Consider the following 26,567-nt stretch of genomic DNA (forward strand, 5'->3'; position numbering starts at 1 on the left):
ATTTATTCTGTACATTTTACCCATTATATTCCATTAGCAAGCTACATTAAGTATTGTAATTTTAATGTAACAGCATACAAAAATATTTTAACCATTTGAGCAAGTAACAATGAAGAAAATGCTTATTAGCCAATGAAAGTCAAGATTAACATATTTCATCAAGTTATGCTAAGTATCTTATCTATGCAGTGCAAAAATATGTGGGGTCCTGCAGTTCTCTCCAGAACAGGAAGAGCATCAAGTACTGTATTCTCAAAGGTTAGCTGTCCCCATACCTCCTTGCCCCTCTGGCTCTGAAAGGAGGGGGAAAAATCAAACCATTTTTTAAAAAAACACATTAAACAAAAAAAAAAAAACAAACCTTATTTCAATGTAAAATATTTGGGATATTAAGTACCATTTTGTCTCACAAAATCAGTACCTTTACTACTAAAAGTAGGTTGAAAAACTGTTTGTTTGGGTTTTCTTTAAGTATTTAAGCACAGATACTGTATTCCTCCTAAACCTCCATTTTAATCTATAAATTTAGAAAAATAAATCATTATCAGCAAGATTTGTTTATAATTCTAAAAAAAAAGTATCTCGTGGATCTCACAGAATATGCTCTGATTATTTGAATCAGGATTTTACCCAACATGTTTTCAAATTTCACTTTCAAAAAGAAGCAATCAGTGTTTACTGTTGTAATCCCTCAAACCCATCATTACACAGAAGAACGGATTTGTGGATAAGTTACAATCATAGAAATTGAAACTCTACCAGTTGGTCCTGGAGGCGTCAGGCAATAACGTTCATCCTTGTACAACAGTTCTGTTATCTGGTAAGACAGAATAATCGTACATTGCAGCCAAAAGAAGCAAGCAAGGACAAATAGTATCTGAAATTGAATTCTCAAAATAATAAAGCATCTCTCTGTTAAAGTATTATTCTTTACCACATCATAGTCATTCCCTAAGAAACACAAAGGGGTTTTTGGTAAATAACAGGGTTTCCTTGAAAAAATATTGCAAACAGAAATGCTTTCTGAGGTATAGCATTAAGACAGAGAACACTCCCGTATTCTGTTTATGTATCATTCTAAAGGAAGTTAGCTATCCTAAGACACTGCTTAAGGCGTGTCACTCCTGAAGATGCGACAATTATGTTCCAATTTACCAAAAGGCTGAAATTGTCCTAAAAAGCTTCTTATTTTTTATATCTGAAAGAAGCAAATACAAAAAATAATAAAGGAACAACATTTATCATGCTTTCCTAGAATTAAGGTAACTGGTACAGTTAGCTATAAATAAGCTATTGTAAATAAGTGCAATTTTGAATGACAAAACATGCATTCATAAAAATTAATTACATTCAACTACATTTAGTGCACATTTGATTTGTCATGCAAACCAAAGAAATACATAGACTTTACTTCCCCTGAAAGAAGCATCTACCCCAAAGCCCCCGACATCTTACCTTACAATACTTTAACCTAAACATCACCTCTAAAATCATTTGACTGTTCTTAAAGAAATTAAGTAATTTTTATTAATTAAATCTTCGGTTAAAAACTGAAATTGTGTTTCAAGAATTTTTGGTTTTTCTCATAGAATTATAAAAATGCAGTCTCAAAGAAGTCAGAGGATGAATTCTCTGCATCTCTGCCAAAGCGCTGTGTTTTAAGTAATAACAAAAGAAAAGGAACCCTCACCTTCAATTGTTGATGAAAAAGGACAAATAAAGACAGAAAATACTAAATGTGCAACTGAGGATCTTATCTGTTCTACCAACACCATAGACACTGTTCAGTTAAACTACAGCCTTTTTTCTGCCCTTTTCCCCTCATCTTCCTATGACAAATCAATATACACTGCAATAAAATCCAAAGAAGTCCTAACAGTTCTTTTGAATCAAATATCAGAATACTAAAAGGAATTAATTACATAAAAATATTTTAATATATTTGTATCTAGGTGTCTATTTATTTCCCAAGTTAGTATTTCTTATTTTAGAAGTTCAATGTGTGTATTTACTCTTAAGCTTAGTTAAGACAACCAAATTTATTTTTCTTTCATTGTGATGAAGAGCAGAATTAACTCTAGATATTACTTCACATGCAGACCATTACTTCAGCTCTCTGTCCTTCAGAATTATTTCCATAATGGGAGCAATAAGAGACCCTCTTTTTCTCTGCTCTCTCTTTTTTTTTTTAATGCAAAGAAGGAAGTAGAGAGACAGCAGACAAAAACATCCTCTCACCAGAATCATCATGTAACAGTAAAAAGAAATAAAATAAAAAAATCCTGCATTGATTTTATGCAAATCATTGATCAGTGACTTTCCAAATATCAGTTTCCATTTCATTCCAAGATTTCTTTGCAAAATCTAAAGTGTACTTTTATTAATCAGCAGTTACAGTACTGAAGAATAACAACAAAAAGTACAGTGCATCCCTTCCCAAATTTTGAAACCACATCCAAAGCAGTATCTGCCAACATCTCCTCTATTAGAATGCTGTGCAAAATGTAATGACCAAGTTACACTGCAGTGTCTTTCTAATGTAGCTTTAACATAGGGTCGTCAAAATGATCAGTAATTTCCCTTTGAGTTCATCCAGTTAATTTCTTTTATCTGGCTTTGATGCTTATATATAAGATAATATATGTTTATAGTCATATGACAGAAACTTTGAAAAACTAAGTCTGCTTTATTATTTTATTAGCACCAGTGTGAGGACAGAGGAAGAAAGTTTAAGGAGGGCAGGAAAGTGAATTGATGCCAGATGGCACAACCACGGCAGACTTTGTTCCAGAAGCTACAACCACCTTCAACCGTAACTACATTGATCTAGAAATTGCAGTAGAATAAGCTAAATAACACGGTAACACCACACTTGATTTTTCACGGTTTCACTTAACTGCCCGATTTGACCACTCAGTTTGATACACTTGTCTGATCTGCCACTAACAGAAGTCTTGCTCAGATTAAACAGATCTACAATTTTTAGTCTCAGAATTCAGATTTACAATAATGCCCCATAAGCATGCAATGCCTAAGAATCTTGATTTTATTTACAGTTTCATCTCCACTTACCTTGCTCCACAGATGTACATCATCTGAGCTGAAGAGGGCAGCAAAGGATAACAAATTAAAAGCAACAGAATGATTTTACTCTTGGAGGCTTTCTTTAAAATAACACAGAACATTAACACATAGGATCATATTCAGATGAAATTAAAATACAGTAACTGCCACATACTGTTTAAACAAATCTTTTACAGAATAATGTTAGGACTTTTTACTGTACTCAATATGGTCATAATTTCTGCTAAAAAATCCTAAAATAATACAACAGTCTAAATATATCACTTGTGACTAGAAAGTGTTTTAGTTTTGGTCTTACTTCAATTTTTTTAACATATCCTAATTGTATTTTTTTGTATTATACTTCTCTATTTAGCATTCCAAGAAAATAAGCTTCATTCAAATAAGCTGCACTTTACAAAGAAAACACTTGATACACGGAATTTGCTAGAAAAAAAAAACTAACTCTCCTGTGCATCAGACTTTTAATATACCAAGATAACTACTGACAGCTATTAATGCATTTATACAAAACAAGAAAGTAATGAAATCTCTTAAGGTGTAATGCTTACTATAGTGAAAGAAACACATATTTTTAAAAGTACAAACAAAACATAGAATTTCTCCCCTCATAGACTGAAACGGAACTTCAAGGAAGAACACTTCTCTGTACATCATGAGGTTACAACCAAAAACCATGTCAACCAGTTCACTAAAGTATAAAAACCTTGACATCTTAACATAAACCAGCTGTCTCAAGTATTAAAAACCTGATGTTTTTCTGTAATTCACAGAATTTCAAAATTCTCATTAAAAGCTGTAACTTTTCAAGAACTGTAACTTTTCAACAACTATAAAACAGCATTAACATAGGCAAGGGTAAGAGAACAAAAACTTATGACACGATTTAATCTTCCTGTAATTCTCATTAGAGGAAAATAAGATGTCAGTCTGAACAGGTGCATAAAAATTCCAATGCATTCACAGAAGTTTAGGATTTTATTTAGGAAGTTCAAGCCTATGAAACATTTCTTTCTGTGCAACTGCCACTTGTATTTGAAAATGAGTCAAATGCAGGTCCATACAGAGGGAAAAGAAAATGCCATCTCTGACATTAGTTAAGCTTTATTGGGTGAACTCATTCCACCACTGACAGGATGACAACGAACAGCAGATATCAAATGCATCAATTTCCTAAAGTACTTGCCTCTGAAATAGTAATGGTACATCAGGCAAATAGAATGGGAATACTTTGAAGCAGTTACTAGAGAAGAGCAGTTCCAACAGAAATCCATGAACTAGTCTGCCACAGACATTGTTCATGTGTCCCTGGCATCCTTACCCTGTACTTTTGTATTCCAATCCTGAACTTTGTTCATCTGAACACTCAAGATATGCATTTAGCCATAAAATTTTGCAACAGTCTTTACAAAACCTATGAATACTCTTTCTTCTCTCTTATCATACCCTCAAGTTTCATGCTCAGGCTGTTCTAGCCATTAAGTTTAAAACAGAAAAGGCAACATGAGTGGGTATGCTTTCAGAAATAATGTAAGGGTAAAATCTGAGCAGAGGCGACCTTGAACACAATATCTGAAACTGGGTAGGAAGAAAGACAAACAAAAGAATAATACAAAACAGATAAACAAAACTTATGCTACACTTAAAAGTGGCATGGAAAGCTGAAGTAAAAAGCAAAAAAAAAAAATCACCACTACCTCACCCGCCAAAAAAATCACATCAGAAGATCCCTAACCTTAATTTCCATCATAATTCTGAGTTCTTAGCCCAGATGTCCAATAACTGTTGCCATCAAAACAGCAGGAACTGTTCCCACTATGAGGAAAGTAACTGTTTCACTTGAGCAAAACTATAATTTTTAGGAACTAGTTTGCTAGCAAGATGATGACATTTTAAAGATACTTTAAATCACATTCTGCACACCTGCACAGTTCCCCAGTGGCAGGGATATTTCAGGTTAGGGTTGGGTTACCAATGCTGGTAAACATTAACATGGTTTGCTTTCTAGTGGAAGTACTACTTCAGCTGGATATTTATCTATATTACAGAGAGAAAATGTGTTTACAAAATCTGTAACTTTAATTAATACATCTGAAACAGATGGTTCTGGGGCTGACTATTTAAAGGAATAGCAATATAGTCCTACTGGATCTAAAATATTACATCACTTATCCCTTGGATGCGAAGGCCAGCTAGGGCCGAGCTAACAAACCAAATTTTAACACTGGTTTGCTTTTTCTCCTCTTTCTGCCATGATACAATAGGACCAGCTAGACAGAACATGCAATTTAGTAGGAAATTATTTTGGTCATATTCACCTGTTATATTTTACTAATATCCAACCCAAACACAGTTCTAATTCACACTCATTACAAAATTTCAGGAAATCAGCCTTCAAACCCTGGTCCTGAGTAATATTAGGTGACTTCTCTTGTCCCCTGTGGTGTAGGCACGCTGTAAAAAACCCTATCATTCCCAGTCCTAAACGTTTGACTGCGGCAAGCAGTGCATTATAGAAGTGCTTGCTAATTCACATATACTTGCATAAGCTTAAGACAATCTTGCAAATTCATAAGGAACCTTCTTTGCAGAATAGGACCATATGACTGTGAACATAAAGTCTTGACAACGTAGGTCAGAACTAGGTGTTACATGTGAGTGTTCAGGAGCCATATTAACCCAGAGGGCAAAGAAAGTTACCAGATGTAGCAGAATATACCAGGCTCCTACTGGTATTTCATCTTCATCAAGCACCCTATTACTTTACTAGTTAATAGTGATAATCTTTAGGGAAATTTTACAGTAGCATAGCTGTTTCAAAAAAAAAAAAGGTGAATAAAGATAAACCTCAAATGTTTACTATCCTACCTTTAGATACTGGCAAATAGCACAGAACAAAGAATAATGAAATTGTTTTTCATCTACTATATATAATGTTTCAAATGTACGCTTATATATAGCAGAGGCAAGGAAAATGAGGAAAGCAGGGAGGAACAACAGTATCTCCTACTGGATACTTGGAATGCTACTTCTAAAACATGGACATTGGGGGCAAAAGACTGGACAGACTTGTGCTCAACAATACAAAAAAAGAGAGGGAACTTTGTTACACAGGAAAAAAAAGTATTCCTATATTGACCTTACCTTTTAAAACCCAAAATGAGGCTGCTTCTGAACAGACGCCAATCGACAGCAGGTGTGTTTGCTGAAGACACTATAAATGAAAGCAATGTTTCTCCATAGTCATTGTCAAAAAATCTCTGAACAGCAACAACTCAGCAGATTGCGTAAATAGACCATCACTTGAAAAACTATTTTGATAGTTTACTAAATGCTGAAAAACATTTATAAACCAAGATTTAAAAATCAAAGTGTTTGAAAGAGTCCTGGTTTTATCAGCTCTAAATCACACCCATTTCAAAAGTAATCAAATAATCAGAGAGTGAGAAGTTTTCCCTCTACATTGCCTTAAATGTCAATAATTAATAAATTAGCTTTTTATACAAACTATTAATTGCATAAAGAGTCTTTATCTGTAAGAAAGTACAAGACCAATTCCAAAAAGCAAAACAAACCTAAAACAATACTAACCAAGAAAACCTGAGATATTAATGCTGAAACAAAAAAAGATCCACTGAAGGCAAATGGTTTGCTAATTGTTTCAGACTGAACACCTGCCTTAAAATAGGTTTTAAATTTCTGCCTTTTATTTTTTTAAATAATAATAAAAATAAAAATTGAAAAATCTATGCAAAAATCAATGGCCCAACATTTTCTTAAGTGTTTGCTTCTGCTAGTATAAATTCCCTGACAAGAAAGAAAAAGTAGCACCATCTAAAGTGCTATCTACTGAATTAAATTAAATCTAAGGGGAAAAAAGAGACAAATATACAGTGTTATATGTTGTTACATACAATAGCATTTTAACATGAAGGAAACTGCAAAATCACTTAAAATTAGATGTCACTGAGAGGTCATTTACAATTATGCTTCATGTCCTTATCTTTACATCATTACTTGACTAAATATTCCATAGCATTCTACCTTCCTTCTGTATTTTTGCTGTCTCTCATTTCAGCATCGCAGACCAGCAAAGAAAAGAAATACAGCAGTGGGTGCATTTATGTCCTGTATGAAGTTATCATCATCTCACTTCCAGCATCACAATGGAATTAACTGCTGTAAAAACCTGACTGCACAGGGCCCTTTCAGCAAGGGCTGCAATATGGTAGAAGATAACCAAAATAAAAACACCAACTCTAAACGAACCTGGGAAGTCAAAGGTAAGAACATGCTAAGAGCACTTCCTTAGTCTGACTCTGGTTTTAAATGCTGAAACATTTCTTTTTGTTTGAAAACCTCAGGTAAAGTTGGTTTCAAGACACTCTCAATACAAATTCTCCTCCAGCAGTATATTAAACTTTTTGCTCATAAAAAGACGAGCAGAAAAGCATCTTGGTATGCTCAGCTGCTGCTGACAATCGGCAACCTGGTTTCCTTAGCAACAAACAAGTCTGAGAAAATCAAGGGGCTGACAATGAAGTGGAATGGAACGGCATGATAAAGGGAAAAAGCGGCTCTCATGTACACTGCCTTATGTGCCCAGATTCCTCAGCTGATGCTTCAGAGTTTTCATCTTGTCAGTAGCAGAAATCTATACATTATAAGGCATGAGAAGCTGAATCAATACACCTAGATAGCAGCCAGCATTAATAACCAACCTTTGCCTCCTCTGACTACACTGATGAGACAATCTCTAACTATTTTCCATACTGCATCTATTTTCCCCTCTTTGTAATACTGCAAAAGGAGACAAGTCAAAAAGAAAAAAAAAAGTCAGCTGTTTAATATCTGTGCCTTATCATCACATAGGTGCTAATTAGATTTACTAGCATTCATTTCAGCTTGGTAAACTATTTACGGAGCAGCTTCCTTTAAAGCTCAAGTTCAAAGAAATCTGATATGTCTCCATGAATTATTAACCCTGGTCTTTGTAAACAGAAATACCACTACAAGATTTAAATTCAACTCACAGACAATGGCTAAGTAATATACTATGAGATACTAATTTTGTGACAGTAAGACAGAATTCAACTTACTCTATGTACTTGTGTCATACTTCTGATATATACATTTACCATATACCAGGCATACATGTATTTGTGTCTTACAACACATAAAAACCAGCCTGTTTCAGTTAAACAGAATGAATGGAGGGGCCTACATTTTCACAGAGAAAAAAAACACCCGAACTATTTCACATTCCAGAAGAGATTTCATTGCTAATAAAAATAATAAAAAAATAGGTACTACCTTTTTTTCCTTTTTTTCCCCAATAAAACCAAACCAAGCAAAATACTGGTAAATTGTAAGGTGAATCTTGAAGATTCACTAATTGCTAACTTTCCAATACCAAAATAAAATCACTGATTAGTAACTACTCAATTTTCTCATCTGCAACACAACAGCTTCCCAGAGTAATAGTATACAGACTACTTATTTCTTTATTTGTTAAATAAAACTGTTAATGACAACTGCAGCAAGCAACTGCTTAAGCTTTTCCCTGAGCCTTGGACAAATAAAACTGCTGCTTAAAAAGAGATTTTTCTGTACCAGATTTAGCCCAAGTTTAGGTATTTTATTAATATCTCAGTATACTAGGAATATAAACTATTTATTTATATTTTGAAGAGAATCACATATTCCTACTTAACCAAGCAAATTATCCCATCCCATACATTCAGTCAATGACACAAACTAACATTTGCAAGCACTGAGCATCAAAACAGTCTTTGGACATGCTACAATTCAATGCCTAATTAACCCATCACATTTTTACACAGCTTCCATGACCAAGCGATCAGCAGAACACCCCCAGGTTAATGTCAGTGACCATCAGATCTTTAAAGTTGGTTCTTTCTTGAGTAACTCTGTAGTACTTCAGAGTCACTTTCTATAGTCATTGATGCTGCAAACAAAGGCAATCCCAGCACCAACCACCTCAGAGGCCTTGTAAAAAACACTGCTTAAGCTTCCTAAGTACAAGAATGTCACATTCCTGTCACAATCACAGTAAAGCTGTTATTTGCAAATAACTTGTATGTAAATCTTATGCCCAGGTTCAATACCAAAGAAGAATTAAAGTACAATTCATGGTTCAGAATTGGTAGTTTCAATCTGGCAAGTCATCATAGAAGACCTCACATGATAAGCACTTTGCTCAAGTTCCCCACATATGCTGAAACTTAACGTATCAATACAAGTAAATCTCTTAGCCTACAACCAATCCACACTATCACCAAGTACACAGTAAGAAGCAACATGAAAAATACTCACATATAGAAAGAACTTTATCCAGTCTCCCCTGTAGTGCTTCGCTTCTTAGTTCTGCCACATAGAACCCAACACTTTCAAACAGGCAGCCATTTTCCTAGAGAAAAAGCAATCAACCATGGAACTTCACACAGAGAAGACCGTCTGATACTTCATATTTTTAAACACTTCCTTCTCAAAGGTAACTGTTGAGAACGCAGAAGGTGCTCTACAGAACTCTATATGGCATCCAAATGAGTTGCTACTGATCAAAAATTTCTTGTTTTGCAATCAGCTGCAAGAGACAAAGTTATGAAGGGCAGAGACTGGGACACTTGAACTTGGCCTCCAATTCTCAATTCTTTAGCGAGTAAAAAAAAAGCTATTCACCAGAAACAATTGTAGTACTTCCAGTCCCCAGTAAAAGAAAAAGGGCATTACCCATTCATTTACTTTTCCAGTTCAGGAAACAAAAAGGCTACTAGGTCTGGAGCAAAATACTTTGGTTAGCTCTGAAGAAGAAAAGTAGCAGGAAGAAGGCATGATAAATCATCAGTACAACTACTGTTTGAAAAATACTCTAAATATTCTGAACAGGCTTCATTATACCAGGTTCATTTTGGAGCACTTCTGGGATCTAAAGCCCTCACAGAGAACATAAGACACATTGTAATAGTCATTTTTGCAAATCTTACATGTAAACTCACCTTTAGCTGGGCACGGGCAGTTTCAGTATCAACAAAGTTTTTAAAAACATAGTCCGTATATGTTTCTGCATCAAGGTCCACCCCCAGTTTGTGCATCTCTTTGAGGACCTCAAAGATACCTATCAAGGCAAAATTAATTAGGCTAAGCATTCAGAAAAATGAAAACTTGAAAATCAACATACAAAAATAAATGTTGCTTTACAAAAAAAGAAATTGTCTCCTCAATTTCCCTCCTTGAAATTGCCATGAAAAATCCTGCAATTCTATTTTAGGTATTAATAGAATGCTTAACTGTGAAACTTAAAATAGATTTACAAAACTTCATATTCTGTGACATACTATAAAAACCATGAAAGTTTGGTTTGGTAATTGCTATTATACAAACTTATTTTCTAACACAGCAAATATATGAGTTAGTCATGTTTGTAGAACATCTTACAGAGCTACATATAAAAATGTCCACATTATTGTGCATTAAAAACAAATCTGAAATTTGATGTAAAGTACATAAACTCAAGATGCAAATAGATTCTTCAACAAATCATACATCCTTAGTTTTGTTCCCAGTATCCAACCCTGACTAGCATTAGAGTTCAGGACTTTTCTCTGGACTTGTTTAAAAGTAATAACATGCTTGTAATCAAATTGGTTGATTACAACACATCGGCTTCAAACTAGAAATTCAGAAAAATGCTGGAGTCTCCCAAGCCCAGTGAAGCTACATGGTAACTTTTACACAGTTCACATCATGTCACAAAACTAGACTGTGTAACACTTCTGTAGGGTCACATCTGAAGACACCAGATTCCAAATATTAATAGTCCAGCAACTAGAGTGTAGTTCTAGAGTATCTGTCATTCTTTTTAATTGCTCACACTCTTCTGATTTGCAGAAACTTCTTACAGTAACCTTAGCTACCGAACTCTGAACCCCTGTCAAAACCAATACAGGTATAATCATTTTTTGCTGGTCTAAAAATGATTTGTCAGTTGCTGCAGGACACCAGTACCAAACAGCATATGTTTTTTTCAACTTGCATTTCATACTTATTACTTTAAAAATGTCCGAAGTCCCTGTCTTTGCCCTGGAGTGCCACCTACGGAAAAGTGACACTTCCATGAATATTTTATGCAGTGCACTATGGTGCAAATAATCAAATGTGAATTCCCTTTGAGCACTTGAAAATACATGCAGGCAAGTCACACTAGATTAAAGTCGCATCATCTGTTCGAGTTTGCCTTAAACAAAACTCTGATTTTGGCCCAGAATCTGCAAAAATATGAATAAAGAATTTATTACACTAAATTCTTCTTCATACCTTTCGGATGTTGACAGCTAGTTTCTATTTCATGTTTCCGACATACCAGAAAATATATTACTTCCCCTTATGCTGAAACCTTTTCAAAAATAACTGTAACACTAAGAAGCAGTTTGAAGACCAAGAACTAGATCCCATAGTGAATAAGGTGTGGTGCACTCAGGAGGTTTGAGCTCAAGGCTGTATGCAGAAGAGTGCAGAAAACAAGCTTGTTAAGCATTCCCACTCTCTAGCAGCCAGACTAGGGCGCATTTCCTGAGCAGGAAAGGGCACATTTGAGAAACAGAACAGTAGCATACCAGCAAGAGGCAAACAGCACAACCATACTGCATCAAGGTAATTGCACAGCCAAAGAAATTTTAAAATGGAACTAAAAATGCAAATTTAAAACAAAAATGTGTGGCAGCTTTTTTTTTTTTTAAGGTGGTTGATGTACAATTTTTGGGGGGACAGAAGAGTAATGAAACCAACAGAGTCCTATAGTTTTGCATACATCTTCTACTTCACCAAAGGCAGAACTACTTTATAGTCAAATAAACATATTCCACAATACTAAGCAATGAAACATTTCCATTTCAGTTAAAAAGATGTGAGCATAATGTATATGAACTTTTATAAATTCTTTGCTTCTTATCCTCATCAGAGGAAAATGCACTGACCTCTTCTCTCTCTCCCAACCAAAAAACAGACCAATAAAGAAAGGCAGAAAAGTGAAGTCATGTTCATGCAGGACACTGGTTTCAAACTTCTTTGAAAAGACTGCCCCAAATATACCTGCATATTGATTTCAAAATTATTCACATGTATAGAACTGTACTGATATATTGTGGGCATTATCAAACACACATGAAAATAGAGAGCCAAAAAGGATAAAATATTTATTTGCTAACAGCCCACTCACAACCCAATGGACTGCCTTGCACACCCCACTATGGAGACCACCACTGATCCAGAAGACTGGGCATGACTAAAACCTCCAAGTAAAATCTTTTGGTCATCTCCCTGCTTGATCAAGAACAGGCTTTTTGAGACCTTAGGCTGACATGTTAGGATCTGAGTATACAAAATCAAATAAATGAGTGGAAAAAAGACAGAAATAAGAAAAAAAACAAAAGCCAAACAGCTTCTTTTTGTCAATACTGGAAACAGCACTCAAACAACACAACAGAACAGATTCCAACCTCAAATCAATACATTGAAGAACAAATATAGGAGAGATAAACTATGAGGTGGTCATAATATTTATGTGGTAGAGCAGCTTTTCAAAAGCTGAAAAGTCAGGCTTGCATTTCAGTCTACCATTCATTTCCTACGGTTCTCACAGTTAAGTCATGCCTACTCCCTAAAGCAGTCCCATGAGAATGGAAAGAATTTCTAAAGCAGTTATGTACAATTCTATATGTGCAAGGGAATTAAATTTGGCTTTAAGTGGTTTTCCGAGGAAAAAAAAAAAATCAAACTTCAGTTCAAATGATGCTTTAAGTTTTAGCTTTCATATTTTCCAGATTCTGTACTGCATTAGTACATAACTCTGAACTTCATATAAAGTGTCAGCAAGTTCTTGTCACAGTTTAATCAGACAATGTTTTCCAGCCCAAGAACCAAGGACACCGTTGCAGCTTCAGGCCCAAACAGGATAAGCAACAGCAAATTGAGGAGAGCAATCTGGGAGGATGGGATTTCATAACCTGAAACTGTAATTGGACAATTAATCCCAATATGTGAATGGACCAAAACTTATAAAAGTGTGAAAACATGTGTCCCGTCATCCACCTTGGATGGAGCTTTGGTCTGTCTTGTACTGCCCAAGGTGTATCCTTTGAACCCCTTTTTAATAAATCCCTACTTTATTACTTCAACACTATCTAGCCTCTGTTCTTGGCAGCCTCTCAAGGCATCACAAAAGTAAGGTCACATTCAGGAAAGCATAGTATTTATTTTTTTCTGTGCTGGTAATTTCAGATCCAATTACAAATGTTCTTTGCCAGAAAAGTCTGTCTATAAAACAGGATTTCAAGCAGTAACTTTGTGAAATGATGACCCTTATTCCCCTCTGGACCCAGACTCTTACTGTGCAAAGTAGAAACTGAATTACCATTCAGTAGCCACAGGTCTTGTACTGTAACAATAGTTTATACAATAGTTCAACAACAGTAGAACCCAAAAGGAAAATACACACTTGTAAAAAGTGTTTTTAAAAATAATATGATAATTCACAGGTTAAGGGGCAGCTATAAAATATTCAGGAATAAGCCTAAGTTGAACATTTCTGTTTACACTACGCCCTCCTTATCTTAGTGCATAATCTGATACAAAATGACTTTCAGTGACAGTAACAGATCCATTGCATATTGATCTTTTAAACCCTCCAAGCACTTTTCATTCCTAAAAGCCTAATAAATACTAAGGAAATAAGTACTTACCAACTCATGTAACAGATGCACATAAAGGCAATGCCCCACCTGAAATTATTTGCCTGTGTAAAATGACTGAAAAGAACTGTTTGCTATTTCAGAGTGGTTAAGATTTATTTAAAAATGGCCTTATTTAGTTTCATGCCTCCTAGCCACCACTTCACTGCTACTTTTCTTTCAAACACAATTCTGTAATACAGAAATTACGGAATTTTCTTTGATATCCAGTGTCAGATTTTGTTGTAATAAACATTAGAGAAACATGTAATTAAACACTGCTATTTGTTATTTAATTGTTTGGGTCACACTATATGTACGGATTCAGAAGTCTGTACATTGCAGTTCTAGACAGCTTATTGCTTTTATTCTGTTTATTCTGATTATTTAGTCCAGTCTACATCCTATCACATTTTTAATAGTTTTTCCCCATAGTTCTCTTCCATTACCAGCTTTGCCTATACCAAGACACAAAACTAAACATATTAGGCTGGGCATTACTACTTTGTTGATAAATTAATTACCTTTCTTTTGGTATGAGAGATGATACTGCATCTATACTCCTGTTCACGTTATTTTTTGCTCCTAGAAAGCACCATTCTATTCATTTACTATCTGCTGTCACTCTTAGGCTCTCACTGCAACATGACTGTTCGCTCTATTATTTCTATGAAACAATTCCAGGGTGAATGAGGTTTTTTCCCCCCCTTCTACCTTCCTTCAAGTGTATTGGTTGAATTTTTAGATAGTGGAACTAATTTATTGATTTTTTTTATTATTAACTTGGAAAAAATTGCATGCAAGCTTACGTAAGGGAAGAGGACAACTTGTCTCACTATTCAGCAAGAATAGTTACACTGGTTCTTCACTATAGAAGCAACAGAGCAGGTATATTCTTACCTAATATATTTAATGAATTGCAAAATCACTGACTTGTGTAGGCAAGTGTACAGTGTTTCCACTTGACAAAATAAACTTGGGATAGTGAGCAGCAGGCTACAAAGATGAGTTTGCAAATTCACAGCATTATCTTACAGCCATACAGAAGTATGTGTATGCAATGCCTTTGCAGATAGAAAAACAAAGGCTCTATGGAAAATGGCTAAAAATGCTGAAATCGAGGGATCCTTCATCAGTTCTCTTCTCAATTTGCTTACATGACTTCCAGCAGCAACTACAGTTGCCAAAAGCACAGTTGATTTCTCCAGCAGGGAGTCCAAACTAAGGCAACTTCTGATCTTGATAAAGTCCAAAAGAAGTATGAAAACCTAGGTTTCTCTAGACACTCAAATATTGCTTTAATTTTGGGAGCCAAGTCTAAATCTAAAAATACTTCCAGCATCTCTCAGAATTGTGTTAGTGAGGTGAAATTTTTCATGGAGTAAAAGAAAGCAGCTTTTTCCAGTATGCAGCATCCACACAGAAGTATGACACTGATTTCCATTTACTTATTTTTGGCAACACTGTGTTTCAAGTAAGTCACAAAGGACCCTACTAAAACAACACTGCTAGACTTTTAAAATATCAGAACTTTCAAGGATTTGAAAACCTGGGAGAAGATAAACTTGGGCAGTAGTCTAACAAGAACAGAGCCTAAGGAGTTAATAAAAACTGAATATTGTTTTCACAAAGGCTTTTTGAAAAAGACTTGAGACATTTTTATAGCCAGAAACAATTAGGGAATACTTGTTTCAGCATTTCTTCCAAACTGGAATGTGACTGTATATTTAAGATAAAATTGCGATATGGAAGAGTCTGCTAAAAGCACTTTTTTTTTTGTTTGTGCATTTTGTTTGTCACCCAGTGTCACACTAACAACTCTGCATCTCATTCTAAAGCACATTATACTGTGAGATAAGATGAAAAAGACAGTTTTTTGTTTCCCCAAGGGGGAAGTACTTCTGTTAAAAGCATCTTTTTACAATACCATTCTTTCTGAATTACCGATAACGCAAACCAAAGAATTAGATACTGTACTCTAAAATTTAATATTTGTTCAATTCTTATTCATATCCTGTAGACATCCCCATGTGTAACAGGGGAAAGTATGCTAAATGCTTAAACCTACTTAAGAATCCCAAAGATTGAGCATTTTTGTCCTTCAATCAGTATGCTGTCAGGTCAGGCTCACACATTCAGCAATATAAGTTCTCCTGCAGTTTTTATGATTGTAACAAAACTCATGTTTAGTTCATCAGGCAAATAATAAGAAGCTGGCTTGAATAAAGGACTGGGTTTGCAGTCCATGAGAGCTATTATAACATAACCTTACTTTTAAATTCTTTACTTGGATTGCAGTTTCTTCAAGAGTAAACTGTAAACAGTAATGAGCAGCATAAAGAACACTGGAATGAAGAAAGAACGTGAAGAGTTAAAAAGATAACTAAACACTCATCTTTCTATGTCAGGTGAGACTTGAAATTTGTAGAGCTGTAGGTTTTAAAAAAAACTCTTTCTGAAGCAAAAAATTGTTGGAAACGGGGACAGAATATAGCAAGGGCTTTGTTTAATGTCTGAAGAATCTTATAGCAGTAAGATTTCTGTTCTGGGTCTGCAATAATGTCACAGGAGCATTTATTAGACAACTCACCTTTAAGATTATTCTGTTTCTGGTATGCAACTAGCAGTGGCCAGCAATAGTGAGGTCGGAGTGGCAAGCCTTCCTCCTTCATCATCTTCATCACATCAATGGCCAAAGCTGAAAACATTTACAAAATAATTAAATTCACAAAATAATTAAATAGTGACCAAGTACTCTAAAGAGAACAGATAAAATAACTAGGTAAGAAGGGTACCTGATTTGTTTGCTTCCAAAGCACAACGCAAGATAAATGGTAATGGTGCCGAGTGCATCTTCGCATCTTTTAATTCATTACAGAATTGCTTCAGCTTGCTCACAGGCTGCAAACAATTTCAAAAATTAATTTAATTTCATTTCTCAAATTGTTAAGAATGTCAGATTCTTCTGATGTTTAGAAAATTACAGAAGCCAAACAGTACTCCTTTGTGAATTTCAATTTACTATTCAAGTTGATACAAAATAATAAAATTCTTTTCCTCTTGAAGAACTGTGCAACAAATCACCATTTTCAATCTTCTAGTTGCATTAATATAATAATCTAGTTGCATTAAACTAAATATACAGTTATTACTAAATTAAGAAAAAAAGTATTACTATTCTGCTTACCAGATCTCTATTTACACAATGTTGCAAGAAGAAGCTACCTTGGTCCATATCTTCACGTGATAAATGACTTAAAGACTTCAAAATACTGAAGCTGATATCTTCAAAGCCGTGAGTTATCAGAGTCAAACACAGGTTCATTACATCTAGCAATTGAAAAACAGAGAGCAACAATTTTAATAAAGTGCACACAACTTTTTCACCTTAAGCTACTATAATTAGTGAAAGCTAGAAAAGTAGATGTTTTACAAGTACCATTAATGTACTTTTAAACAAGATTTTAAGATTTTTAAACAAGCCAAATTTGAGACTACCTTTTCCAGAATTATTTATATTTATCAATGAAATTTGCTTTTTCCATAAGAAGACTAGGCCAAAAATTACAGAAGTATCACCACTGCAGCATGACAGAAGGATAAGCAAAAGAGAAGCTCATTTCTAGACATGTCAAAAAAAAGAAAAAAATGGATGAAGTATAATTAACAATTATCAATCAGATTAAATACACTGGGATCCAGAAGTGACTTTAAAGATAGGTAATAAAAAACTATATTCTATATTTAGTATCCCTTTTTTATGGTAGTCATGAAGAGCTCTCACAACAGGAATCTTAACAGTGGTGTTTGAAGAAAGGACTCCACACTTGCTGCTTTCTCATAAAAGGTTAATGAATTTTAGAATTTTTTTTAAAAGATATATTCATTTTGTATGCAAATTATTAAAGCTGTTTCATATTTAGATTTTATAAAATACAATCTAAAATACACAAATTATTCCACAAACTAATGGCAAAAATATTCCTTTCCCTCAGTATTCAAGACAAAACTACAAAATTATGTGCTTTTGGATAAAGAACAAAAAAAACGAAAACAAAAAAACAAAACAAGAAAAAAAGGAAAAAAGTGTTCTCTCTCTACCCTGCTGTAGGAACTGAGAACATACCTGGAATTAATTCCCTTTCAAATTTTATGCGTCCTTTAATATCCTCAATGTGCTGTGGAAAACCAGCCTTGGCAAGACTAAGAATCACCTGCATCAAAATCCTGTCCATAAGGTACCCTTCAGTCTTCTCAACCTGCTCTAGAGTCTGTAAAAGCAAAATAAAATTCAACTTGAATCAACTCCAAAGTGACTCAAAACAGAATACTTTTTAAATCAAAACAAAACAAACACAAAAACCTGGGTTTTTTTCTTTTTTAAAATCCACATATTTATATAATGGAACGTGGTAGAGAGAAAAAATATGCAAGAAGTATTAAGAGGGATTCAAACACCTTTAGACTGTAAAAAAGAAAAGAGGATACCTAAAAGTGATATAATATATAGTTTCTTCCTAATATCTAATGATATATGAAAACACCAGTAGTATTCTCATTGTGAAATGACTTTCAAAAGAAATTACTCTGTAAAGGGAAGAATGACTAATCAAACGTTTCGTCACTGTTTGGAAGAATATTGGTTGATGAGTATTTGTTTAAGTCACAGAAGAAAATTATGTTTCCAATACCCTCTTCCATCATTTGGTCCTCTACATCTGATTAAACTCCCAATATAGTTTAAGAAAATTGGTTTGATCTTTTCTCATTACTTTGTGAGTATTTCTTTGATTAAAAAAAGAGAGAATACTTGAAAAAAATCAGCTACACAAAGGGCTGTAAGGAAGCCTCATGTTACAAATATCTAAGTTGTTAGTATGAAATCTCAAAAAAAAATTCATTTTTTACTGAAAGATCCTGTGGTTTCAATGGCCAAAGGACTGCTCAATGGGAACAGAACCAAGGTTTACTTTCCATTTTCATAAATAATTACATACATATCCCACATGCATCATCTTTAAAAAAAACCCTCAATTATTAAATGGCTCACTGACAAATCTATCATCCCAGAGTGAAATGCCACTATCAAAGACAAGTATTTTTCAGAAATTATGATATTGCTTTCAGTTAACCAGCTATTCAACTGCAATGAAAAAAAATTGTTAATTACTTTGAAGTAGGAGGAAACCAATTATAAAATCCTTTCTTATTCCTCCTGTCTGGACAGAAAGTATTCCAAAGTTATATTGAACAAAAGATCAAACAAGTTGTATTGAAATTCAAATTTACAATACCTTTTTGATGCTATCAGCATCACCCTTTTCAGCATACACATTCAGCAGTGATAAATAGGTGTCTGGACCTGGTTCAACACCAGCCATCCTCATCACTGAAAGGATGTTTTCTGCACTCTTCATATCTCTAAAAGAATTCAAAGAGATCCTCAGTAGATTTAATCATAATGATGTTTATGGCAACTTCTACATTTCCTCACTAAATTAATTAGAATTGGAAACAAAGACTGCAACAAGCTTAGGGAAACTTAGTTTAACTAAGCAAATCCTGAAAGGTGAAAAATCTTTTTAATAACTGTATTACTTAAAATACTCTTTCAACTTTAACAGCTTATAAAGTTCAGAACTAAGTGCAGCAGATATCTTCTCAAACACTACAAAAGTCCAGTAATTTATCTTGAAAGACAAGATTTTCAGACACCAAAAAAAAAAAATCTACTTCCTTTGTTAAATAGCTTTTTTGCTTCATAAATGTCAAGAGTCTTCTACACATTATTATTCAAAACCATCACGCTGTTCTGCAGCATGTAATTTTTTCTGTACAGTATCACTTTATATTTTAGTAAAGCTAACAGTAAACAAAAGGAATAAAAGGTATTAAACATTACCCTGATCTTGCATGTCCTTTCACAAGGCTACTGAATACTGCCTCATTGATGGGGAGATCTTTGCTCTTCATAAATCCAAGAATCTTACTGCAAAATATAAAACAATTTGTATTTGCCACTTTGGAACATGCAGACACTAAGGTGGGGCTGGGTTTGGGGATTTTTTTATCTTCCTTCTACCTATTTCTGATGTCCCTCAATCACAATATTACAGCTTAACCTTGCTAAAATTGTTAGAGATACCCAGCAAACGCTGTGTAACAACAACCAGAATTATTACTATTTGCTCCTTAGCCCACTTTATTCTCAGAAGCCATTTTCTTACGAAGGCAGTAAGCCTTCATAACCTCACACATTTTCATGATGGCTCTAGAAATTACAAAAACAAGTTATTTTCTGAGCAATGTGAGTACAACTTGATTTGAACACACTGGTCTATCACTTATTTTTATTTTGTTTGTGTAGGTTTCAGCAGTCTCCAGGAAATTGCCCTTCATTGCTTGGTTAAAATATACAAAAACCTTCTTTGCTTTGCTCAATTTCTATGAATTACACAGAAATCAGTTCTAACATCAGTCATACATGAGAAACAGATTTTGTGGAAAACTCTTTAAACATAAATGCAAAAGAATACCTTGCTCCTTCAATGTCCCCCTCATTGCAATAAGCAGCAATCAACCTTTGATATGTCACCTACAGAAAACAAAAAGGGGAAGTTAATTATTTCCATTCAATAAATGGAGACTACTATTAAGAAGGAAGATCCTGTAAAAGGGTACCTACTCGATTGGGCTGCACATTAGCTTCCTCCATCCTGGCCAAAAATTCTGTTGGGGAAAACTTGTGCTCATTCTGAAGATAGACTTTAAGCAAAGCATTGTAATGGCTTGTATCATATACAGCACCTGAAGAAATATTTCAACCACAGTCAACGTAGATTCTCTAAATTCAACATAGTTTTATAGCTTTCTCAGGTAATTAAATGTCAGTTTTACTTTGTATGAAATTAGGAGACAGTTTCCTTTTATTTACCTTTGAAGTATCAGACATTTCTTTAACAGCTCACGTATTTATAAAAGGCTAAAACATAACAAGAGCACAGTAACAGAAATGCTCATGTGCATGCTATACCACAGTCTCTACAGCTGTATTTATTTTACAGATTCAGCAATGTTACTATCAAAAAGCACTCACTTATGTATTATCTATACATTAATGACTCACTTAAAAGAATAGCTGGTAGCACTAGGAATACGCAGCCTACCAGATATAAAGGTAAAATCTAAAATAAAAGTAAATTCAATAATGAAAATCAAGCAAAAGTCCAATTTAAGCATCTTGAAAAAATATCTTTAGATTTTAGATTAACACCCCTAGATGTCACTATAACCCCCAGAATTACAAACAGGTCTCCCACCTGAATAATAAAACTGTTCATTCGGTAGTAAGTACAACCTGTTATAACCTAACATTTAAACACCATTAAAATACATTCTCTCTCATTACAAACAGAGTAACTAAAGCACAGAGCTGTTCTTGCAAGAAGGACTAAAAGACCCAACGTACCAAGCTCTTTCATCTTGTCCCATATCATATGGGCCAGTTCTGTCCTTTCAGGTGACAATACCTCTGGTAAGACAGCACCACAGCTTTGTAACAAAAGCAAGGTCTGGTTACTCTCTGGACATCCTGCAAGTGGAACAAAACCACAAATTTCTTCATAAATAATTATGCATCAATATTAGAAAGAAGATTTGAAATTGACAAAATATTTAAGCATTTTCTATAAAATAAAATTTTCTCCAAGACTGAAGATTTTAAATAACCCAAATGGTTAAACAATGTCACTACTGTGCACTACCCTAAAAAGATTCATGATGAAACATGCCATTTAGTAAAATAATGAGCTTAGCTGAGCAGAAATTGTTAGAAGACAACACAAAATTCCTAAACTTGGATTATCTAATATTTTCAACTTCCCAATTCAAGATCCCGACATTTTATGTGCCTAACAGGCACATAACTTTCTGGTAAGTTTCTAAAATGTCAAAATATTTCATGCCAATTCAATACAATTCCAGAAGTGGCAGTCAGAGACATTTCCACATGTAAATTTCCATTTCCAGTTCTGCCTATGCTTAATACATAGCAAATGAGAAAATTTACATCTAGAGAATAGTGAAGGCAACTGTAAGATTATCTGCCTTTTCTGACTTCTGTACTAGTCGCAAAATGTCAAAAAAGTTAACTATAAACTCATCTCTTTCTTCCACTTCACTACTATTCCTGAGGCAAACGCAGCACTGCAGAATCTGTCATGGATGACCCAATCAGCTGAAGACAATTTTTTTTTCTATCCCATCAGATGCAAACCCAGCAATTTCAAATAAAAATGCAAGCTTCTTTCGAAAGTAGCATGCCGTCAAGTGTGATCATCAACTCATAATTGACCAGTCTTTAAATCCTTGCACACAATTATTTCATGCAATGAAAATGCCAACACATCTTCAGCTTCATAATGCCAGTGCTGCAACTACCAGTAACCTAGTACCTTGAAAGGGAAAAGAAAATCAAAAACTACTGGCAGTGTGAGCATGGCGAGATGAACAGTAAGATTTACTGCAAACACATTTTTCAGGTATTTTTGTGTTATAATTAGAAATGGAAAAACAATACAAACAGGCAGAAATCAACACCAACTTCCCACACTTACACTAAACTAGTTTCTTTATTAATTAATAAACAGGGACTAAATTTTTCATATGGTAATATTTGCCATTTATTCTAATAGCACCTTAGTTAAATCATTTGTGAGGTTCTACACTTTAATTCTAAATACAATTATAAAGCCAAATGAATACCCTGTAAGCGATTAAGATTTTTGTTAGTATGACTTGGAAACTCTGGAATTAGTCAAAGTTCATGAAGAACTACTTGCAGAGAGGTTTAGAGACACAAAATTCTTGCCAACCCACATTCATGACCTAGAGATTTACATAAAAAAAACAACAAAGCAGTCAGAATCAGAAAGGATGTCCCAAGGGAAAAAAAAAAACAAACAACTAAATTCAACAGAAAGAGCATGAATTGAAGGTTCAGCCTTCAAACAGTAAAATGCAAAACTTTTAAAAGCACAATGCCTGCTAGACAAGCCATTACAGTCCAGAGCAACACACAGCAAAGTTTAAAACTTAAGCAAAACAATACATGCTGCCACTGATAAATATCAGCAGTAGTAATTAGCAAGTATATTCTTTAAATATCTCCACTGACTCATCCTAACTGGTACCAAACCCCATCAACTGTGGCAGCTGGTTTGCAAAATACTAATGCAGTCTGCATATTTTAGCCAAAGAGGTATTAAATCTGTTAGAATGGACAATGCCTAAGCTATTTGGTTTTATTTTATTAAAAAAGAAAAAAATAAAGCTTTATCATCATGAATAACCACAGCTACCTGGAAACGTGGAAACTTGTGGATCACCTCCACATTTCCCTCTTGCAGTTCCATTTTAAAACAAATAACATCTTAAAGGCAGCATGGTTCATTACAGACAGTTTAAAAATATACTGTGGAAAGGAGACAGGTATGATCCCTGCTCGGAAAGCACAGTACAATTACATGAGGAAAGTGCATTACCAGATTAAAAACCGACAGAAAACAAGACAATATAACATACCTTAAAAGTACATTTTTATAAGACTTATAAATTCTTAAAAACAAAAAAAAAACCCTGAAAATGCTAACATGAGCATTCAAAGCAAAATAAAGCATTTAAAGCCTCACCATCCACATATGCAGCAGATCAAACACTCAAAGACAAAATACAGATCAGAACACTCAATTTCCTTGGCTTGATGAACTCATTTCCTTGGTTAAACACCAGCCTGAAATTCAGCTTTATTTTGTTTTAATTAAAAGCAACTTACCTGCTTTGCTTATTTCCTGGAAGATTCTTAGTAAAAGAGTTTTAGGGATGCGGCCAGTTTTTCTGATAGTGTTATCCACTTTATTTAATGCCCAGTCAAACTGCCAGGTGGGTCTGGTTTGAACTTCTGAAACCGGTTCTTCTTTAACATTTCCTTCCTCTTGAGGTGCAAGTGTAAGGAACCTTATCTGGTTCACAATGTTTCTGCTTGAACAGAAACAAACAAAAATAAAATAAATATTACAATTCTGTGAGTCATTTTGGATCTAGGCTAATCACACAATATCAAAAAAATAATGCACTTCTTGCTGATTAACAGTCTCAAAAACATTCCATTTTAAAATAAACAAATACAAGTGATTCATCTCAGTGCCTTTCTACTTAATAAGTCAGTCATACATTTTCTCACAGTGACACGTTTCTCTGAGATTTTCACCTCATGAATTAAATGGTTCAAATAATATTCCCACAAAAATAAAGTTTTAAGTCATCCAAGTGCTATGAAAGTCTATTGTCCCATTACAGCTAGTCACTAAAGCTCTCACGTTTTGAAAAATCTCAAGAACAGTCACGGACAGATCTTCCAGAACACAGTAAATCAAGGCAGCAAATCATACCTTTCTTGTCAATTAAAATGTACAAGAGATATCACAGAGGTCAGTGTGTTAAGACAACAATGGTTTAAACACCAACAGGATCATGCCACATTTTACAGAATTGACAATAAGCAGGATGAAGCATCCACCCATTCTGCCGTGTAAACCAGACATCAACAGATTTATTTAAACATTTATTGTCTCAAAATAAAATACGACAACAAGAAACATAAGGAGAAAGTGTTCTTATTTCCAGCACAGCAATAAAAAAAAAAAAGCTTGGCTTTTTTTTTTTTTTAAAGAACAAGCTGATATACCTAAGAATAAAAAAAAATTGAGTATGTGCCACACCAAGGTTATGTACAACCTGTGCAGGTGAAATTATCATTACACATAAGCATTTCAGAAAATCTATTCTCAACTGTGCTTACAACTGCTTAAAATAAACCAGATGATCCTCCTCCATAATCCTATAAGGAAAAAGGTAGTATTTCCTGGGTGGCAAAAACAAAATTCAGCAACTTCTGAAATTGCCCTCCCTCATCTCTGCCTCTTCAGACAATTCTTCAGCTAAATTTTTGTAAGCTTTCTAGACTAGTTTAAAAAACCAACCAAAACCCCAAGTTTGTATTCCTTGATGTTACAGGTGCTCTAGGAGTCCTATAAAGTAATGGCTCCAAATTTTGTGAAATGGCAGCCTAAAAGCCAGGAGTGCTGTCATTCTCTACAAAACAATTTCCTGCCTCCAAAGCTTTTTCACAGTCTATCTGCTGGCTGGCTTCTCACCAAACAGTCATAGTTTAAGGCCCAAGGAAAGAAGTCCAGTGGAGAAAAGCTTGCTGGTGGCAATTCCATTATTTCAGAAGCACTGGCAGCAAGCTGCTAAATGGCAGAGAAATCATCCCTGGGGTACAAAATACAGACTGGTGGTTTACCATTTGGTTGCCTCTTGTGAGCAGAAAGTAGCCCAAAAGACCAGCTTACCCCTTGCTGTTTGAAATCCTGATTTGGTAACTCAGCAGGCCATAAACTCTAGAAGCAGCCTGAAGCAGAACCTCTTTCCTAATGGAGCCATGACAACAGTTTAAGAGATATTTGTTTTTTTAAAAATCCTTTAATAATGAAGAACATTGGTAGTATTTGGCATTACCTTTTTCAAGAACATGATTTTTACATTGCCCTATTTTCTAAAGTTTCTCCTTGTCCTGGTTTAGGGCAAAATTTGGGAGAAAACCTCCAGTGGGGCTCCCCCCGGGAAGCAAACCCACGTGGCCCTTTTTTTTTCCCACCCCCCAACCGGTTTGGGAAGAGAATATTCCAGATTCGGGAAGAATATTCCAGACCCCAGCTAACTATCTGCATGGTATTTCACTAGGGAAAGGATAAAGAAGAAAGAATTGAAGTAGGGAAAAAAGACTGACAAGAAAGGACAGATCCCCTCCTTCAGTCTCAGTTCCACTTCCTGACAGATGCAAGTTCCCACCAATCCCTTTGGGCTAGCTCTCATTTTATTCAGATCCCTTTGTGAGTTTATTTTATTCACTGAGCACAATACCAATTTATCCACTTCTACAAAAAAGTAAAATTACTGTTCCATCAGGTGACAGTGGAAACAACTCACAATGTCCACAACACATCAGAATTAAGCAGGAATAAAAATAAACTGAGAAAGGAAAGGTACCTAAAATCAGAGAAACTAGAAACAAAATCAAACAAACAAAAAAGGAAAAAAAGCTCTGGAACACTACTTTTCATGGTAAGCACCTTGTCAGATTAACATCATACTTTTTTGTTGCTACAAGAAATGCCATGACTCACTAAAAGTATTCCCAAGGGCACCATTTCCCACAATTCTTTCCCCTACTTTTTGTCTTCTTCTATTGCCCGTTTTAACCAAACACTGGGTACTTTTGGAAAACAGAAGTCGTTAGACTAATCAGCATAAAATCCAGTAGCACAAGGTAAGAATAACAGTAAGATACTAAATTTTAACTCCTCCAGGATTTAACAAACAAGTGAGATGCCTAGAACTTAAGTAACTCCTTAGTAACATATAAATAGCAATAGTCAACTTTGAGCTAGCCAGTGGACAGCTAGAAGAATGAAATTGTAATGACTGCAAGTTCTTTATCTTTTTCTCAAAGATATAAATTAAAAAAAAAAAAAAATGGTATCATCCACTCTGATATACCCATTAAAAGAACTACTTGAAAATTTTTCAGAATGCTTCCAGAAATGTTAGAAAAATGCTCTGGAAGCTGCAGCAACACAGGGCTATATTTGTAACACAGAAATTTATACTTTAATT

At 34.6% G+C, this 26,567-nt stretch overlaps 1 protein-coding gene across 2 annotated transcripts in view; it reads right to left on the bottom strand.

Moving 5' to 3' along the window:
• The window catches only part of LRPPRC (leucine rich pentatricopeptide repeat containing), an 86,023-nt gene that overhangs the window by 51,770 nt on the left and 7,686 nt on the right, over nucleotides 1-26,567 (bottom strand). Inside the window, exons 2-16 of one of the 2 annotated variants that reach the window (XM_014252821.2) lie at nucleotides 23,665-23,870; nucleotides 21,301-21,423; nucleotides 20,518-20,639; nucleotides 20,369-20,427; nucleotides 19,735-19,821; nucleotides 19,127-19,253; nucleotides 17,959-18,103; nucleotides 17,020-17,162; nucleotides 16,628-16,733; nucleotides 16,423-16,530; nucleotides 10,104-10,222; nucleotides 9,421-9,514; nucleotides 6,229-6,298; nucleotides 3,073-3,100; nucleotides 760-817 (exon numbers count right to left, since the gene is read on the bottom strand). In XM_014252821.2, coding sequence (XP_014108296.1) covers nucleotides 760-817; nucleotides 3,073-3,100; nucleotides 6,229-6,298; nucleotides 9,421-9,514; nucleotides 10,104-10,222; nucleotides 16,423-16,530; nucleotides 16,628-16,733; nucleotides 17,020-17,162; nucleotides 17,959-18,103; nucleotides 19,127-19,253; nucleotides 19,735-19,821; nucleotides 20,369-20,427; nucleotides 20,518-20,639; nucleotides 21,301-21,423; nucleotides 23,665-23,870 — 1,595 coding nt within the window. The remainder of the gene's footprint in view (nucleotides 1-759; nucleotides 818-3,072; nucleotides 3,101-6,228; nucleotides 6,299-9,420; nucleotides 9,515-10,103; nucleotides 10,223-16,422; nucleotides 16,531-16,627; nucleotides 16,734-17,019; nucleotides 17,163-17,958; nucleotides 18,104-19,126; nucleotides 19,254-19,734; nucleotides 19,822-20,368; nucleotides 20,428-20,517; nucleotides 20,640-21,300; nucleotides 21,424-23,664; nucleotides 23,871-26,567) is intronic. The other variant, XM_088053403.1, reaches the window with a different exon arrangement.

Source organism: Pseudopodoces humilis, chromosome 3 (assembly GCF_049639895.1).
Source record: "Pseudopodoces humilis isolate 2021_Gansu_Grassland_sample_001 chromosome 3, ASM4963989v1, whole genome shotgun sequence".
Lineage (NCBI taxonomy): Eukaryota > Metazoa > Chordata > Aves > Passeriformes > Paridae > Pseudopodoces > Pseudopodoces humilis.